The following is an 18,073-nucleotide window of genomic DNA, read 5'->3' on the forward strand; positions in this document are numbered from 1 at the left end:
GCGCACGTAACCTGGTTAACTTACAGCTCGATAAGGACGCTTTGATCTGTTAGTAACGTGATTAAAGCGTTTATCTGATCGCAGCAGCAGCAGCAGCAGCGCGGAGACGCACCGGGATCTTACCATTGACCGCGGGATGATGAGGGACTCTGGCGCGCTCCAGGCAAGGCTTGGAAAGATGGACATGGTCCAGCGGCGTCCAACGCCTGTTACATGTTTCTCACAGAAAACCTCAACAACGGTCCGAGCGAGGAAAAAAAAGCCCCCAACAACCTTAAATACGCGTTCGGGGTCTAGTTCGCGCTGGAGCTCCGGCCAGAGGCGCGTCGATGCGCGTCCATTCCAGCGTTGGCGAGAGAAATGCGGCGAGGCTCTAACGCGTCTCAGCCGTCACGGGCTGCTGGCATCGCGCTTTGGGTTTCACCAGATCTCTAGTCTGATCAAGTCGAGAAAACTTCCGCGATCAATCAACTTTGCGCTTTGTTTCGGTTTCGGCGGGAGATCGCTTTAAAGAGCTGGAGAGCTGGAGGGTCCGCCGCCGAAGTGCGCGCCTCTCCGCCGGACACGGCTGCGATCAGGAAATGACTTTCTTTACACTGTTTATATGTGGACAGACAAATCCTTTAATCTCTTATTGCGTCCAGATACTCGCGTCTGGTGCGAATAAAATAAAACCACGCATCCCGCATCATGTTTCACACTTGGTTTGTTTTCCCGTTAAGAAAATTATAGGCAGGAAAATGAGTGCGTTATTTTATGTAAGCTTCATTTTACTCGGGGTACTGCCAGGCCCTCCGCATGTCCTCAGCTCAGAGATCTAAAATGTCACATCAGTCTGTGTCTTCACGAGAACAGAAATCTCACCGGTGCGTGCTGTGAAGTGAATGGGTGCCGTCAGAATGAGCTGATAAAAACATCACTCTAACCCACACCAGTCTGCAAACCAACATCTTGTGAAGTGAAAAGATGCATGTTTGTAAGAAACAAAAACACCCTCACCTCTGGCCAAAATGCACATCCGTAATTCATAATTCAATTTGTCCAGTGACAAAATAAATACATGTATTTGTATAAAACTCTTTTCACTTGATCGGCAATTAAATGGATATTGTATATCATCTTATTTTGAACAGGTGCGATGGTTTTGAACTTAAAATGCTCTAATGATTTTTTTTTTTTCTTTTTCTTACTGCCGTTTTTACTCTTTCTAACGGCACCCATTCACTGCAGTGGATCCGCTGATGAGCAGGTGATGAAACAAAAAGCTGCAATCAAATCACATTCGGAACAGGCTGAACAATTGTTGGATATACCTTAAAAGCAGAACTCCATAACGCTGGATTTATCAAGTCAACATAAAACTAGGACGACACACATCTGAAACGGACCAGACTTTGTTTATTGCCCGATAAGCAGCACATTTACACATTAGCACAATGAGAAGCCGATTAAGAGGGCGTCTGATATTAACGATCAAAATGGACTCATCTCTGGGTGTGACTAGACTTTACAGCTGAACATAACAGCATGTGTAACTAAAACAGCCCTGAACCATCACAGGTCCAGAGGGGCAAACACACAAAGTAGGGGGAAAAAAATGTCTGTAGAAAAAAAACAATACGACCAATAATCCTGTCCACAGTTTCTCTAAAAACAACATATTTGCCAAAGCAAACATGCTGGGATGTGCGATCCTGCCATTAGTCCCACAGTTCAGAAGGTGTTTTTGATCTTTGAAGCGACGAGCACCAGGATGTCTCCGATGTTCTTCTGCCAGTAGAGAACGTGTTTGGATTCGGCGCACCACAGCTCGCCGTGCCGCGGCTCCGCGTTCTCACAGCGCTTCTTCACCTCCTGCTGCTGCTCCTGAGGGACAGAGCGACGCCAGAGTAAGACGAAGCTGCTTCAAAACAGCTGACACACTTTACATTCTGATTAGGAATTACATTAAAAGCGCCCTTAAAGGGTTAATTCAGCCAACCATTTAAATTGGCCTGTTATTTACTCACCCTCAAACCATGCTAGGTGTGTGAGACTTTCTTCTTTCTGGCGGATCGAATCGGAGTTATATTAAAAATTGCCCTGGCACTTCTACGCTCTATCATTGCAGTGGGAGGGGGTTTTTGTACAATAGCTTGAAATACGTCAAATAAAAAAAAGTGCACGCATCCATAATAAAGTGCCACACTCCCGTTCGTGAATAAAGGCCTCCTTTAGGAAATCTGTGCGCTTTCATGAGAAAAATTATTCATATTTCAAACACAATTAACATTTTTCTCATTGCCGGTATCTGTCATATAAAGGAAGGCGTCCCGGCAGGTGACAAGACATATGCGCTAGAAGCACAACCTGAGGATTTGTAAAGAAAAATGTCAGAGGATTTTGATAAAACCCAAGAGGAGACTTGTTTTCTTTTAGCGGAAGTAAGGAAAGAACGTGCCTTCAGCGTATGACAGGTACCAAGAGAAAAGTGTTTATTACATTTGCAATATGGATTAAAAAAAAAAAAAAAATATATATATATATATATATATATATATATATATATATATATATATATATATATATATATATATATATATATATATATATATATATATATATATATATATTCACCCCCAGAGTTGTGTGAGGAATCATGGATTTTATTAATTTTTTTTGTTTTATTATGGATAATTTTTAATATAACTCCAATTCATCCGAAAGAAGAAAATCATACACACCCAGGATGTCTTTCTGCTTAAACTCAAACTTCTCATTGCATAAGAGCAGGATCTGAGAAGAAGTAAAAATGTCTTACTTCTGTGCCGTGTTGAAGCTCAAACTTGTAGAAGAAGGCCCAGGCATCTCCCAAGTCTGGTTCAATCTTTACTGTGCGCAGAAACCACTCCCGTGCCTTGGTTATCTTCCTCTCGCTCCAAAACAATCTGCAGGATGCACAAACAGAGATATGGTATAAATGTAACTGAAGAGTTCTGACTGTTCTTTCCAAAGAAGCAAAAAAAAAATGTGGGTAAGTAAACTGGAATTTGGAGTAGTTTGGCAAGAGCCCAGTCAGGAGTCTCACTTGGCAACTGCCAGAAGCACATGGGGATCATGTTCGCACTTCTTCAGAGCGTCTACACTCTTGGTCTTGCGCTGAGGCCTGGCCTCCAGGAACACGGCTTCAGCCCACAGGATGCCTGTGAACGGGAAGAACCGAGCGTTGAGGTGTGAAAATGTGCCGAGGCTCCTGACGGATCTGTTCTGGGTTAAAGAAAGCGTGGCTTACCAGAGTTGGGGCACTCCTGAAGGGCTTTGGCCATGAGCGTGTTGGAGATGTTTTTCAACCCCGCTCTGTATTCAAGTCGAACAGACTCCAGCCTGCCGGAGAAATTTAGATTGTTGCTATGTGAAGTTACATGTTCTGGTGAGATCCAGATCTTGTCAAGTACTTAATGCATGCACCCTTCAACGCAAAGCAGTTCTGTCGCTAAGCCTTAGATGATTCATGCCGCGCTGTCGATCAGACAGCACCCAGAGGTGAATATACACGTGTTCCTGTGATCAGGGCTGGGCTCACGAACATTAATGAAGCAGAGCTCAAACATGAGTTTCTAATGATCTGGCTCAGGTGAGCTTATGTGAGCTTGAGGCCATCCAGAAGCAGGTCTGAAAACCCCTACACTTAAAAGTGATCTGCTGAAATGATATTCACTACTGATTAGTTTGCTGGAAGCTGGTAAAGGGTAAAAGGCATTACTCATGAACATTAATTAGGTTTTTGATTCTGCAAAATATTGTCCCAACACCCAAACAACCGAACTAATATTAGCTAAAATCTCATTTGAAGAACCATGATATAAAGAAAAAAAAAAAAAAAATCAAGTTTCTACATTTTTAAAGTTAAGCTACTCTACCTAATGCACTTTAAGAGTTCACAATTAGCTAAGGACATGGGTGGGAGCCCTAAGAAAAGCTTTTATTTTGATGGAAACGACAGAATAGCTTTTATTTTGAAGGAGAACCCCTAGTTTCAGTGAAAGCAGGCTTACAAAAAAAGCACATCACTACACATTAATGCCGTAGCTTTTAAATGTATGCTTTCAGTTTGATTTCAGTTATTTCATTACACGCTTTTATAATTTCTAGGCAGCTTTATTAAATTGCAGTTCGTTTGAGTACGCATTTCAGTCAGTTGCTGATAGAACATTAAGTTTTTTTAATTCAGCGCATGATGAAACGTTAAAGCTAAATAGCTTTGGTTTTGGCCGCCACCACCACCACCACCACCACCGAATCCGTCGCGGTTTCTTACCAAAGCTCAGGAGTTTGTGGATTCTTGAGGCGAGCTTTCTCCAAGATGGCCCGAGCGCGCGTGAGCTGCCCGACTCTCTCTTCCAGCCGAGACAGAAGCAGCCATAGCGACATGGAATGAGGGCACTTCTTCAGCTAAACGGACACACCAGAGAGGAGGCATTAGAGAAACACTAGCGTCGCACATCACACAGAAATCAGTTCTGCATTAGAGTAAGGCATCTACTCTAGAGCCCATAAACGCACTCCCTGGTTGTAGGCCTCCCGTGCTTTGTCGATGTTCTCCGACTGCTCCTCGATCTGTCCTCTCATCATCCAAAGCTTGGGGAAATCCTCATAGTGCCTCAGGGCCTCCGTACACAGCTCCTGCGCTGCGTCAATATTCCCCAGCACCCACTCCAGCCTCACAGACTTCATAAACACCTGAGAACGGCACACACACACAACAGTTATGACCACTCATTTATAGCTCTTAACAGCCTTTAAAGCCTCTTGAAAGATGCGCAAAATGCATAAAGGTGGCCTCAAGTGCTCACAAACAACCAGGGAGATTTTTATAATCCCTTTCCCGTATGAAGCTCACATGGCTAGATTCCATAAATGCAGGAAAAACATAATCGTGTGCGTTTTGTTTTTTTTATAACATTATCACTTATGAGGAATCCTGCCAAGTGCTTGAGGTACATTTGATCCTGTGATATTTGTCTAGATGCTGACACTCTTTCCTGGAGCCAAGAGTTAAACAAGCCCAGGCAAGAGGCCATACTAACACCTTCCATCTGCACCATTTACTTCCCAAAATCCCACGCTTCGTTATAAAGTAAAGAGCAAGGTTACCATCCACTTACAGATCTCATCTGACATAGTCCCGGACTATAATTATGTGCCAACACTTGTGCAAAATTCACCACCTTGAATCCATGAATGTTGAGAAAATAGTTTTTGTGCTAAACTTTTGGCACAGGCAGGTGCATCAATGACAGGCAGAGAAGCTCAGTCTCTGACGCAGAATCAACGTCAGGTTTTTTAAGGACAAGTTAAAGTCACGTCTCACTGCTTGACCTTTTATGCAATGTCTAAAACTGCTTCTGGTTTCTTTATGGGTGTGTGGGGCAAAATAAACTTAGTAACCCCATATGATAATACACTCAATAAGATGTTTTATTATTTTTTAACAAAACTATATATATATATATACACACACACACACACACACACACACACACACACACACACACATACATTTTCATGGGGTTGAATGTATTTCATGTCAAAGAAAATTATATTATTAGAATTATTATTATTATTTTTATTATTATTTAATTATTTCTAAATGCATATAAATTATACATATCAGCGACTGATATTTAACTGAAAAACATTTATCGAAAACATTTTCAAACATTAAGTGATAGTATATTATTAGTTTCAAGGGGAACATTTCTCATTTAGTTTAATTTGTATAAAAGGAACTAAAACGGAATTAAAGTTAGTTATATTTAAAATTAGAATGAACCAAAAAAAGGAATTCACAATATTAATAAATCTTCAAAAACATGAAAGGACTAAATTATGCATTTTCCAATTATTTAAACACACTTTTAATTATTAAATTATACACTAATAAAAACGTAATAGTATTTTAATTATGCTACAATTACCTCATGAATTACAGTAGTTTTGTGGAAAAGTGTGTCAAATGCTTTGTGGTAAACTAAATCAGCGGTTTAAGCTGAAAAATAATCTCTCAAATACAGTTGCACAACGTTAATGAATATTAAACCTTTGACCTTGATGGTTTCATACAATTATGTTTTGCACAGCAGCCTAAGTGCTCTTAAATATTTTTTTTTTCTAATTTGTTTAGCTTAAAATGAAAGAGTCACATTCAGCAATGAAACAGCTTAACTCTTGATATGATGGCGCCAAATTATAAAGTTCAACCTTGAACTCGACAGGTGCACAGCCTAGTTTTTAAGCACAAACCTAATACACTTACATGGAAAATGAGCAAAGAGCTTACGCTAGCCATGCCTTGACAAATCATCTTCCCACTAGCGTCACATTCAACACCCTGTTGCACAAGCACTTCTACAGGGTGACTCACCCCTCATCTACTGATCTTATCACTTATCTCTGGGAATCAAAACATGCAGAACCGAAACAATGTTGTTCCCGGCAGACGGGTGTCCCCGGCATGACACAGCAGCGGTTTACATGTATTTGAGACCCAAGGGGCCGCTCACCCTGGCTGTGGGGGCGCTGCTACGGGCCTTGGCCAGAAGCCTGCGAGCTCTCTCGTACTCGTTATTCTCCGATTCCAGCTTCACGGCAGCCAGCCAGATCTCCTCGCTGTTGGGGTTAGCCTGACATAAAGAGAAAGAAGAAAGAGGCTGGATGAGTTTTTACTGGCCATCGTCCCAATGAACACTCAGATACAGTGAAAGCTGATTAGTTTCAGGAAATAAGCACTGATATGCACTTTAGAATTATTATTCTTCAATGCAACACTGGCATGTTCGGTGTTCTCTCAGTTTTGTCAATCACTGAATCAATGGCTTTTGTTGTTTTTTCACACCTAACCGTGAGGGGAAAAAGCAAGCAAAATGTATGTATCGTCTATAATATATATATATATATATATATATATATATATATATATATATATATATATATATATATATATATATATATATATATATATATATATATATATGCTGTTTCTATTTAGATTAATTTATAAAATTATTATTTGTTCTAACTATATTATCTATAGTTAGAACAAAATCACATGAATATAAATACAGGCATCTAAATACATGTAAATATTTTTTAAATGTATACATTTAAATATACAGTACATAGAGCAAACATGTCATGCAAATGTATATTAATTGTGATAATCTACAATCTGCAAATACATATATTTTAAATGAATATTCAGTAATGATGCATTACATTTTTTAAAAGATAAGAGATTTCAAATAAATGTTCTTGTCAACGTTCTATGCATCAAATAATTGTGAATAAATCCTGAATATATGCATGGTTTCCACAAAAATATCCTATAATCAGAAATGTTTGTAGACCGATTATGAATTATCGTGAGTCAAGCTGAAGACCGGAGTATCAATTGTCAAAATTAAGCTTTGTATCATAGAAATAATTTACTTCTTAAAATGACAATAAACCAGAAAAGAGTATTTTCAAATTGTATTAATATTTTACAATTTTACAGCATTTACAACATATTTTTTTATTATTTTCCTCCCTTTATGAGCATAACACACTTTCAAAACATGTCACACTTCTGAACAGTAATATTTCGATTAATAGCCTATTAAAAAGGTACAATATATGTTTTATAAAGGTAATAAAACAGAGTGAATTATGTGTGAAGCCTATCACTACGCTTCATACGTCTTTTGCATATGCAACTCCATTACAAACAAGTACATCTTGTGCTGTTGCTTCACCATCACAATGATGGGGCTTGGAGAGCTGACGGGAAGCACCACTCACCTGGAAAGCCAAGGCCAGGATACTTCTAGCTGCAGGAACGTCGCCTGCTAACCATTTCGATTTAGCACCCATAAGCCACAACACCTCAGCCTTGGGACAATGAGCCACGGCCCTCTGTAACAGAGCCTCCAACGACTCTCTGAGAGAGAGAAATTAATATAACCTCAACAATTCTGGAACATAATCAAAGGATTAGATTATGCATAAGTGTCTAAATAAATGAAGGAGCTCTAAAAAGGAAACTGGTTTCAGAAAGGCTTTAACAAAAACAAGTGTAACGATCCAGAACTAATTTAAATGAGCAAGCTCACAGAGGCCTCACTGCCGTCCCGCCTCCAGCCAATAAATGCGGCCTTAAACTCTGTTGAGCCATGTCTAAGCAGTCTAAGTATTTCTCACCTCGTGCCGTGGTTCTTCTCAAAATAAGCGGCCCTCAGCCAGACGCTCTTCTTGCTGGGGAAGACCTGGAGAGCATGAGCGTAGATGGCCCGAGCACACTCCAGAGCGCCGTGAGCCACACACTACAACAACACACAGCCAATCAGCATCAGACATCACGGTAACCATGTGCATTAGCCATAATCAAATAAAAAAAAAAAAAAAAGAAAGAAATGATTATATATATATATATATATATATATATATATATATATATATATATATATATATACAATATATTTTAAGTTGATTAAAATCATAAGTAGCATTGGTATATTTGAAGAAAAAAAAATTGTATGGGTAAAAGGTTTATTTTACCAAAAAATAAAAATAAAAATTAGGATATTAAGTATAGATCATGTCCGATGAAGATATTTTGTAAATGTCCTAATTAAATATATCAGAACTTAATATTTGATTTGATATATTGCTAAGAACTTCATCTGGACAACTTGAAATGAGATTTTCTCAGTACTCAGATTTATTTAGAGGATGCATAAATCTCTTTAAAAGGTTAATAAATTATTGACAAAAATCTCTTGTAATACGGCTAAACTAACTAATCAAAAAGACATTAAAGGGACAGTTCAGCCAAACATGCGTGTTTCTGTCTTCCGTTGAACACAAAAGATTACATTTTGAAAAATGTTGATAAACAAGTAGTTTCTGGTAGACACTGACTTCCATAGTCAGATTTTCAAAATATACTTTTTTTCGTATGTCCGTCAGAAGAAAGGCATTCAACTATGCCTTTAATGTCTGTCACAAACATGTGGTGCTGAATGGAAACAGAATGTGTTCGTGTAAAGGTGCGAGGATGTTTACACTGTCTGCATCCTCCATCCATGTGTGTTTGCAGTCCTCCTCTTCAATGCCAATCCCGATCACAGCTCTGATCACAGCCTGACACGTGGCCACGCTGCCAGCTTTATCACACTCCTCTGCATCCTGACACACACACACATCGGCTTTGAATGAACACTTCCTCACATAATATTAGCTCTCACATATATTTGTCAATGCAGCCAACTAAGAAACCTAACCCTGTCCATATTGGAATCTGTCTTTGCATGCATTTTTTAAACCACGCGTCCTCTGCTAATAATGCAAACTTTTAAAAAGCAGGTATTTAGCAAAGCACGCCTCTTAAAGAAGACATAGAGACCTGAATCCATTGTTCGCGGTTGATTTCCACGCCGTTGGCCCTCAGGGAGGTGATGGCTCTGTCGATGATCTTCTCCACCATCTGTGTATTGCCGTTGGCCTCCTCCAGCTTGGCAGCTGTGATCCAGATATGCCGGTCAGTGGGAATGTTTTCACGGGCCTTGTTCAGAACACGACGGGCATTTTCATAGGTTTCTAATCGGGCCAGAGCCAGCCAGAGCTACGGAAGACAAGGACTACGCTGTTAAAGCAGTCTGATTTATGAGCCAGAGAGAGATTTAGGGGTTTTTGTCTGATTAAGACCGTGTGTGTGTGTGTGTGTGTACCTCAACACTGGTAGGACAGCACTCGACTGCTCTGCTCAACATGATCCTTGCGTCCTCTGGCTCCTCCAGCTCAACAGCTATCTTCCACAAACGCACAGACTTCGACACATTCTCCAAAGCTGTGGAGACAATGTAGATATATCAAGTATACACACATGGGGAATAAAGCAAAAAAAATAAACTTTTTGGATCAAGTAAAATAGCAAAACCAAGTAATTACATGGTTTTATTGAACAACACTGTAAAAATGCATAATGCAATAAAACTGGAAGCAGTCTCCGGCCGATGTCGTAATATATCCATCGTTTATATGCATTGAGATTTTGGTCAAGTGTATGAAACAAAAAGGAGTCCATATAGCTACAATATAACATGTAGAAGTTGATGAAAGTGTAATGCAATGCATGTCAAAAGCGACGGTGCTTTGAAACAACACTAACACCTATGGTAACATTGTAAAAGGAAATAGTATAATAATGCATACAAAAAAGATAATACTAGGTAATACTAGGCAAAGAAAAATAGAAAATGTCATCAAAACAGTGTTCCCTTCAGATTCACTCCTCAGATTTGTATGAATCACGAATGGCCAATTTTAATGGGCAAGCGCTCAAAACTTTCCCCCAAAAAATGCAAAAACCACTGCTGTGCAAGCACTTGACAAATCACGTCATTAATAAATTTACATGCCTGACAAACTAATTACCTCACTTACAGTACACTGCTTTATAGGGTCCACAAGCTAATCAAGGTAGAGACATTGATGAAGTACAACCGTAGGCCTGTTTAAAGAGATACTTTATTAGAAGGGGGAGATTCGGGATGTTTTAACAAGCTGAGACTGATAGAGTTTTCATACATAACTAACAATTCATCTGTCTCTGTCACAGAGGTATGCATGTAGGAAAAAAAAAGCAGGTGACAGTGGAAAGTGAAACCTAAAGAGGATTGGAGGACAGGAGAGACAGACAGATAAAGAGAGAGAGTCACAGACCTTTCCGGAGCACTCGTTTCTTGGCCCTGATGTCCGTCTCCAGCTCCGCGGCTCTGATATAGATGCGCACAGACTGAGGGAGGTGACGCACCGCCTGGGCAACTACTGCCTTCGCCGTGTCTCCAGGCTGCAGCCGGGCAGCTTCCAGCCAAACATCCTCACTCTGAACAGACAAAACACAGCACAGATTACACACACAGAGACTACAAAAATAAGCACTCTATATTAACAAGACAGGCGTACATAGAACAGATATCCTCTTTAGCAGGGCTCAAGATAAACAAAAAAATTGAACTAGTTTCATAATGGCTTAATAAAGATGGCCATTTGCAAAGGTATGGAATATACAGTGTGTGTATATAAGTTATAAATGCATTGCTAAGGCATGTATATGAACAACAAATCAAAGGTGATTTTTTTCAATATTTAGATAATCGGATTAATCAGATACCAGATCTCAGCCAAATATTGTCTGAATATTGTGCAAAGCTTATTTATTCAGCTTTTAGATGATGTATAAATCTCAATTTCGAAAGATTGACAGTTAAAGTTTGTGGTCCAGGGTCACATATGGTTGTGTGTGTGTGTGTGTGTGTGTGTGTGTGTGTGTGTGTGTGTGTGTGTGTGTGAGTGAGAATGCAAATATTTATCTGCAAACAGAGTAAATATGAATGAGTTCTACTTGACTCTGTGTGAATGAATGGTGCAGCATTCATTTTGTTTACTTCATACATATACTGAAAACTTAATACATTTGTCAGATATATTTTTTCTTTAAGGTAATGATAGTATTACTACTAATAATACTAATTAAAAAAGTTATAAAAGCAGAATTTTGTTTTTCTGAAAATAAATAAATAAACATAATACTTGACAGGAATCCAGAGAGCAGATCAGCTACAATGTTCTTCTGCAAGACGCACAAAGTTCTGTTTATTAACCATTATGGCACCAAAAGTTATGAACTACAGCTTTAAATTTTGTTAGATGTGTTAAATATGTTGTTTTTTGTCCGGCAGAAACATGTAAATCTTTTGACTGACTCAAAAAGAGCTGGTTCGTTGTTTCATGAACTGGAGTCTGGAGCCCTGCTGCACAGTTAACATGAACAACTGAAGACAAGCAGGTGACTTAGAAAAAAGGCTCAATGATTTATAGAAACAGCTGCCAAGGCCAGATTTTTGTTCTTCACAGGCATGATGATTGAATGCACCGATCACGTCCAAACATCCTGTCTAAGCGGGCAGCTCTCTAGGTTTTGAGACACAGCCATGTCACTGTTCTGCTGCTGAACTGTAAAGCTCAACTTTGATTAATGAGCCTGAGATATTTCCCAACACTTAATGAAACTGTGCACACACGGAGCAAAAGGGCCTAACATTGTTTCCGCTCACTCTGTTTTCATTCCCAGTTCTCTCTCTCCGAGTCCAAAGACAGCACTAGGCAGACAAATTGACTGGCACAGCTTACATAAGCCAGAGCTCATTCATTTACCAAGATGTATTGTTTTTAAACCATATTTAAAGCATATTGGGAAGTGAGATTTTGCAGATCGTAAATGTATCACTATGGCAACCCTTCGACACTGGCAAGCATCCTAAAGCTGTAAAACTTCAACGTCTCATACACAAGCTGCCCCCTGCAGGACATCCAGCAAAGAGACTCCTTTTTACTGGAACGGTTACACCAAAACCTAAAAGTCTGCCATCATTTTTACACCCTTATGTCATTTCAAACTTGTATGACCTTCTATCCTCTATGAAACAGATGAGAAATTAAAAGAACAGAAAAGTGTTAAATGGTTTGCTAACCCCCAGATGTTCCCCAGAAAAAATACTTCATCCTAAATTAAAACCATTTTTTTGCTTAATTTATAACGTTCATAAAAGTTCCTTGCATCATCTTTGAGTCAAATAAAAGAAAGAGCTGAGCGTTTGAAACATAATCATGCAAACATTACGGCCAAAATTAAGTTTCTAGAAAACTTTGCACTGGCTAGCAGACACCTCTGAACTCTGGGACTCTTTACTCTTTGGGCCTTCTTTCACACAGCTGGCATTTCTTTAAGGTCAGATGTGAGAAAAAAGCAAGCACACACTGAAAAGTGGATTTATAGCAGCAATACATGTTTAACACAGTAAAGCTGCTTATTATAAATGTTTGGAGAGCTGATGCAAACACGTCCACATCATTAGCTATGTTTCTATCCAAACACTCAAATTTAATTTCTGCGCGTAATTAGAATATCGCATAAAATCATCACTTCCTGATAAACTGGCACTAAGTATCGGCAAAAAAAGTAGGAGAAGCCAGCTAATATAATCATTTTCATGTGTGATGAATTACTTGTGCCTCAGAGCGATTGAGACGCAGTCATTGCTTTCAGAGGTGGACTTCACTCAGGCATTTGGTAAAAATAAAAGCCACATTTCACATGTCACGCATTACTTCTTTTATATGAAGTTTTAGAATTTATAAGAATCTTGGGGTTTCCATCTTCATGCAATAGTTTTTATGCGGTGTGTAACACAGCTCTGGGTGAATTAAAACATCCTGCAAAGTTTTAAATCAGAAAGTGCACCGTGTATGAAGTTATTGTCTCTCAAAAGAAATAATCAGCTCTGAATCATTGAAACAGGTTTTTTTTTTTTAAACATCAAAGCGAAACATTAGATCTTGCTAGTCTTTTTGCGTTGGTCTGAATGTAAATTCATTCATTGTCACTGGGTGCTTTTTGAGGCATTAAAGGCTCACAAACACCGCTTTAAATTAAATGGACCAATCACCGGAGGGGGTTAGAAAAATGTATAATTGAACGAATCGTTTGGGAGTCGCTGAACGAATAAAGTAAAAAATGCATATTATAAGAAAATCAAAAAGCTTTTTCGACCTTGGATGTGTGTCACCCTGTTGTTCGGGGCTCCCAAAACCACAATATGAATCTTTTATTACCATAAGGGCACTTTAACAGCTGTTATTTTTCTGTTATTCTATTCTGTTATTTTTCTCAAAACCTTGGGTATATCAAGGACATCATTTAGTTGCACTTGATTTTCTCCTCCATTTATGCCTCACCTTGGGACACATCTCGGTGCCTTTCATGATCAGGTTCCTGGCCACCTGCAGCTTGCCGGTCACTTCCTCCAGACGGGCTGAAGCAATCCAGGCGGGCGGGTGATGAGGGTTTGTTTCTCTCACCGACTTCAAGAGGAGACGGGCCTTCTTAATATCACTGCATACGCAGAAAGACATTAGAAAATGCGACACAGACGGCCCAGATATAAAGCTCACGAGGGTAAAACACTTGGCACCTGATGTCTCCTCCATGTGTGGGGATCATGGAGTTGAGATCGGTGAGATAGCCTTTAGGATCAACAACTGTCTGTCCGCTCACAGAGTCAGACACCTGGAGGCACAGACAAACACACGATAAAAACATCTGGCTTTCTTCTAAATTATTCTGCTATTAATTATAGTTGCGGTGCATCACCTGACTGAGCCTCATGTCCATCAGTGTGTTTCTGGCCTGTCCGATCTTCCTCATGTCCAGCTCTCCAGCTTCAGGGGTCATGCCTCCTGGGTAGGGTGTGTTCAAGCCTCCGGGGAAGGGTGTATTTAGGCCGCCGAATTGCTGGAAAAAGAAACAGATCAATTAGAAATGCATGTTTCATACTCTGCAATGAACCCTCCAAGTGCAACGGACGCTCTAAAGCAATGTGATTATATTCATATTGTCTTTACAGCTGTGTGTGTGAAAGGTGACGGGCCGTTCCTTACCCCCTGCAGCGGGTCAACAGAAGTGTGGTTGTCCCCCGTCTGGAGATGCTTGGCAAAGAAGCTGTCTGGCACGGGTGTGAGCTTCTCATGACGGGGATTCCTCTGACGTTTGTTCCTGGCATCACCAACCTCAGGAATACTCAACCATTCATCTTCTGTGACCTCAGCCAGCTTCCTCTGTAAGCAGCAAGAATAAAACAGGGCTATCGTTGACCTCTGTACTCTATTGTTAAAAACTGAATTGTTAAAAGAGACTCCACAAATACAGTTAAATAAATAAATTAATTAATAATGATTTGATGCTCATGAAACTCTCTTTTCCTGGATTTCTTGACAAATGAAATGTCTAAAAATAATAAAAATGTCTCACAATTTATCAATTCAATTATTATTAACATAGTATATTAGAGTAAACATGTTGATTTTTACACACAAACCTTCAGGTCTGAGAACTGTTGCTGAATTTTGGGCCGCTCCATACGGTATTTCTCGATCTCCTCTTTCTCTCGCAGCTCCCTGCAGGCACACCATCAAAATGAGCCAAGAGACACTACATAAACACAGACAAAGTGCAGAAGAGGCAAGAAAGCTCACACTCACCTCCTTTCTTTGCGTCTCTCATCCATACGTTTATCCAGAGCGGCATAGATGGCGTCCGCCTCCTCGTCGTCTTTCTCATACGGCCCACTGGAGAACAAACTGCCCGCGTAGCCGTTGAACTTGAGGACACAGAGGAACACATTCAGGGTAACAGTACATGCGGTTCTCTCTCTCGCAAATTTACCGAGAAAATCTATTACAAAACTGAAGCGCTTTTCGAAACGTTTAATACAATGATTTTCTTTAACCATATTCCAAAGGTTCGCGACCCCAGGGCGTTCCCAAATTATTAAACATAACTCTGTTGCATTTGTTTTTGCACGCAATCACAGACGAGCGGGTCGATCGGCCCTCCTCGGAGCAATTCATGATGAGCTGCAGCTGTACCTCATCGTAGTTGGTGTCATTCAGATCCTCGTCGTCGTCGTCTTGGTTCTTCTTCATCTGATCGCCCACCGTCCTCTTCCCGGGGGGCGCGTGCCGATCATCCACAGGGTCATTGGCATCCCGAGCGGGACCGATATCTGATCGCGTGGTGAAACCTGTGGCACTGAGGAGCACAATACATCCCAAATCAGACCGAGACACAAAATACTTTGCTAATACTAATAAAAAAAAGCCACTCATGCTCACCAATGCATTCGCTTGATCAAAAATACAGTATAATTAATCATATTGTGAAATTATTTGAAATATCCGTTCCTTAGTTTCATATATTTTCTAATGCAATTAATTTCTGTGTTATAGTTTTCAGCATCAGCGTCACACGATGCTTTAGAAATCAATCTAACATACTGATTTGCTGCTCAAGAAACATTTCTAATAGTAGTTCATCTTGAACCGGAGACCGAAATATTGCGGTTTCAATCTAAGCTTTGCATCACATGTATAAATTACATTTCGACATGCATTACGGTAGAAAGAAAAACAAAAAAACATGACACAAAGTTACTGCTTTTTGTGCATTTGTGACCGATACATGCAGCCTTGGAAAGCTTTTTCTAAAGTTACAAAGTAGGGTAATGTGTGCAAGTAAGCAGTGTAAAAAAATATTGACATAACACATCACAATAAGTGATTATAACAGTATCAAGGCTACAAATTATGCATCAACAAAACATCACAAAACTCAACACAGCGGTAGCCGCCTGAAAATCATGCGTGTTGTTGTTATTATTATTATTATTAACACATTTATGCAGCGAGTGAGGTGTCCCACAGTTTTCAGACTGTCATGATTATATATATAAACGCGTGTTATGAATGTATTGGTCTCTCACCCTCTGCCCAGACCGGGCACGTAACCCAGCGGCGCAGGCATGCCCAGAAACGGCTTCTTCTTCTTATTCAAGCCGCCCATGAGCGGAGAGGCGAGCGGCATCGCCGGTGCTCCGCCCGCGGCCCCGCCGCTCCCTCCGGACGCCGCTTTGCTCGCAGTTTTCGCGGGCTGTTTCGCTGTAGCGCTCGCCATCGTTACGCCGCCGACAACACGCTTCACTTCCGGCACAACAACAGACGCGCTTCCTGTAAAATAAAAGTCTGCTTTTAAAATATTGTAGTCGCCGTATAGCGCCCTCACAGGACGGGCGGTGTGAAGTAACGTGACCTAAATTCACCTGCTCTTTGTACTTTTATTGTAAGTTATATATGTTATGTGCTTCTGACATAACTAAAACAAGATTACACTTAAAAAAAGAAAAATAACTAAAAGTACTGTGTACTATGTTGCTGGACTCAAACCTCCCCTTTGAATTTCATTAGATATCCTGATGTGCAATCATGCTTTTTGATTTTTTATTGAGTTGGTCCTTTAAAAATATTTTTGATACTTTGGGATAATACGAAAAGTATATTCATAAAGCTTTGGGGCATTTGAAGACAGAAGTCTCCCTCATCAATGTGAATTTCATCTACAGAGGGCAGCAGAGGCTTGATTTCCAAGGGAACATTTTTTTCAAAGCAGCATATAAATCTTTACAGTTTATTACTGACATACTATTATTGTAGCTCAATATGCCGAGAAAATTTAAATTAAAATGTTAAATGTTAAACATTAGCAATCAAATTTCCCTGAAAAATGTAAAAACCCGTTTTGGTTTGGGGCGGGGCATCCTGTTTTGGGGCGCGGCATCCTGTTGTTCTGACCAATGGGATGCAAGAGGAGTGTTTGGAAAGTGCAATCCTGTTTGGTGACAGTAGTCCCTAACTTTAAATAGTTTTTTAGTACTTTAAAATAAAAATGTAAAGATTAATGTTAAAACTTGACCCGAGTGAAAAGACCTTTAAAGCCTTTTACGTTTTTGTGATGGAGTTTTTAATGGAGCTTCAAGAATCCATTATTTGTGAGTGTCATACACATCGAGCAGTGCAGTTTATATTTTAAAGTTCAATCTGTGCTTATGAATGTTAAATAAAATCAGTCTGTGCGTATCAGCGTAAGTAAATAGCTAATTTTAAGTTCATATTTCATGACTTGGGATGTATCAAGCATCTTCGCACCACCTCGGTGCTGCAGCTATAGATTTCTTAGCAGAGACGATAATGAGAGCAGACACTGTCACATCAGACTCAAGGGCTTTCGGCAGGTCAATTTAATAAATGTGCCTACAACATCAGAAAAATCGGGCTGGGCTGAGAAGACAGTTCTTGAAAGCTTATAGATTCGAACAAAATGCCTGCCGAACGGACCGCGTTTAACACTCAACTCGTTCACGTACAAAATGAAATCCCTTGCTTTCAGAGGCCTAAGAGTTGGTAGCCAGACTTGAATATGAATTAAAATTTCCTGCATTCTTCTTTATTGCACTTGCTGGTATGACGTCAATGTCAAAAGAGTTGGCAGACATAAAGCTCATCCGCCATAAGTAAAAATTTCAAGTAGTTCACGAGATTTTTATGCCATTTGAACAGATTGCTACAAGCTTTCTTAGCTTTCCACCACAGCTTCAGTGAATGG

At 39.8% G+C, this 18,073-nt stretch overlaps 1 protein-coding gene across 1 annotated transcript; it reads right to left on the reverse strand.

Annotated features, from left to right (window-relative positions):
* Nucleotides 1-1,378: 1,378 nt before the first annotated feature.
* Nucleotides 1,379-16,624, reverse strand: prpf6 (PRP6 pre-mRNA processing factor 6 homolog (S. cerevisiae)). The gene is made up of 21 exons (XM_043225297.1): nucleotides 16,398-16,624; nucleotides 15,505-15,667; nucleotides 15,118-15,236; nucleotides 14,955-15,033; nucleotides 14,518-14,694; nucleotides 14,231-14,371; nucleotides 14,052-14,146; nucleotides 13,816-13,972; nucleotides 10,741-10,903; nucleotides 9,747-9,865; nucleotides 9,422-9,640; nucleotides 9,082-9,204; nucleotides 8,218-8,339; nucleotides 7,819-7,957; nucleotides 6,543-6,662; nucleotides 4,543-4,719; nucleotides 4,298-4,431; nucleotides 3,272-3,363; nucleotides 3,068-3,182; nucleotides 2,801-2,927; nucleotides 1,379-1,866 (listed from the first exon to the last, which is right to left on the reverse strand). Exons 1-21 carry the CDS (start codon nucleotides 16,586-16,588, stop codon nucleotides 1,714-1,716), a joined length of 2,925 nt encoding a protein of 974 aa, XP_043081232.1. The 5' UTR covers nucleotides 16,589-16,624; the 3' UTR covers nucleotides 1,379-1,713.
* Between the last annotated feature and the right edge of the window lie 1,449 nt (nucleotides 16,625-18,073).

The sequence above is a fragment of the Puntigrus tetrazona genome, chromosome 23 (genome assembly GCF_018831695.1).
Source record: "Puntigrus tetrazona isolate hp1 chromosome 23, ASM1883169v1, whole genome shotgun sequence".
In the NCBI taxonomy this organism is placed as follows: Eukaryota; Metazoa; Chordata; class Actinopteri; order Cypriniformes; family Cyprinidae; genus Puntigrus; species Puntigrus tetrazona.

What these genes read in the sequence shown, in the direction of transcription:
- prpf6 (XM_043225297.1), bottom strand. Translation starts at nt 16,588, where the DNA reads ATGGCGAGCGCTACAGCGAAACAGCCCGCGAAAACTGCGAGCAAAGCG. An exon ending in GAAACGAGTGCTCCGGAAAG is followed by an intron (nt 9,866 to 10,740) that starts GTCTGTGACTCT and finishes TTGTCTCCACAG; the next exon opens with CTTTGGAGAATGTGTCGAAG. An exon ending in AGCTTCAACACGGCACAGAA is followed by an intron (nt 1,867 to 2,800) that starts GTAAGACATTTT and finishes TCTGTCCCTCAG; the next exon opens with GAGCAGCAGCAGGAGGTGAA.